At 74.4% G+C, this 481-nt stretch overlaps 1 protein-coding gene across 3 annotated transcripts in view; it reads right to left on the reverse strand.

Annotated features, from left to right (window-relative positions):
- KRCC1 (lysine rich coiled-coil 1) overlaps positions 1–243 on the reverse strand; it is a 38461-nt gene extending 38218 nt beyond the window's left edge. For all 3 annotated transcript variants that reach the window (XR_003369623.2, XM_026648110.2, XM_026648109.2), the window contains exon 1: positions 116–243. Coding sequence is in view for 2 of the 3 variants with exons in the window: in XM_026648110.2 (XP_026503895.1) it covers positions 116–194 (79 nt within the window). In the remaining variant the exon portion in view is untranslated. The remainder of the gene's footprint in view (positions 1–115) is intronic.
- Between the last annotated feature and the right edge of the window lie 238 nt (positions 244–481).

Here is a 481-nt window from a genome sequence, read left to right on the forward strand (position 1 = left end):
CCCGGGCCCGGCTCCCCGGCCTCGCTCTGCCTAGTCGGGCTGCTCCCCGCCAGGCTCCGGCCCCGCCCGATGGGGAGCGGGGGAGGGGCGCCCGGCCGGCCCCTCACTCACTCACCTTCTCTCTGCACAGTGGGCACGGGGCGCGGGGCCCTATCCCTACCCCCCGCCTCCCCCCCCACGGGGGCCGCCGCCATGGGGGAGCCCGTGGGGCGGGCGCTCCCCGCTAGCTGCGCAGGGATGGCGGCGCCCCGCCCGGCCATCTTACAGCGAGCGCGCCTGCGCCGAGCCTAGAGACCAGCCGGCGGGCGGGGCCTCGAGCTCATGCGGCTTCCCGGCCAGGCCACCTTAAAAAAAACAAACCTTCGCCAGCGCCCAGCCCCCTTAACGAGAGCCGGGTCCGCCTCCCCCCGCAACAGAGCCTGGGCCCCCTTCAAGGGAACCTGGTCCACCTTAACTGGCGCTCAGCTCCCCTTAAGGGGGA

The sequence above is a fragment of the Terrapene carolina genome, unplaced genomic scaffold (assembly GCF_002925995.2).
Source record: "Terrapene carolina triunguis isolate 2854851 unplaced genomic scaffold, T_m_triunguis-2.0 Scaffold66, whole genome shotgun sequence".
NCBI lineage: Eukaryota > Metazoa > Chordata > Testudines > Emydidae > Terrapene > Terrapene triunguis.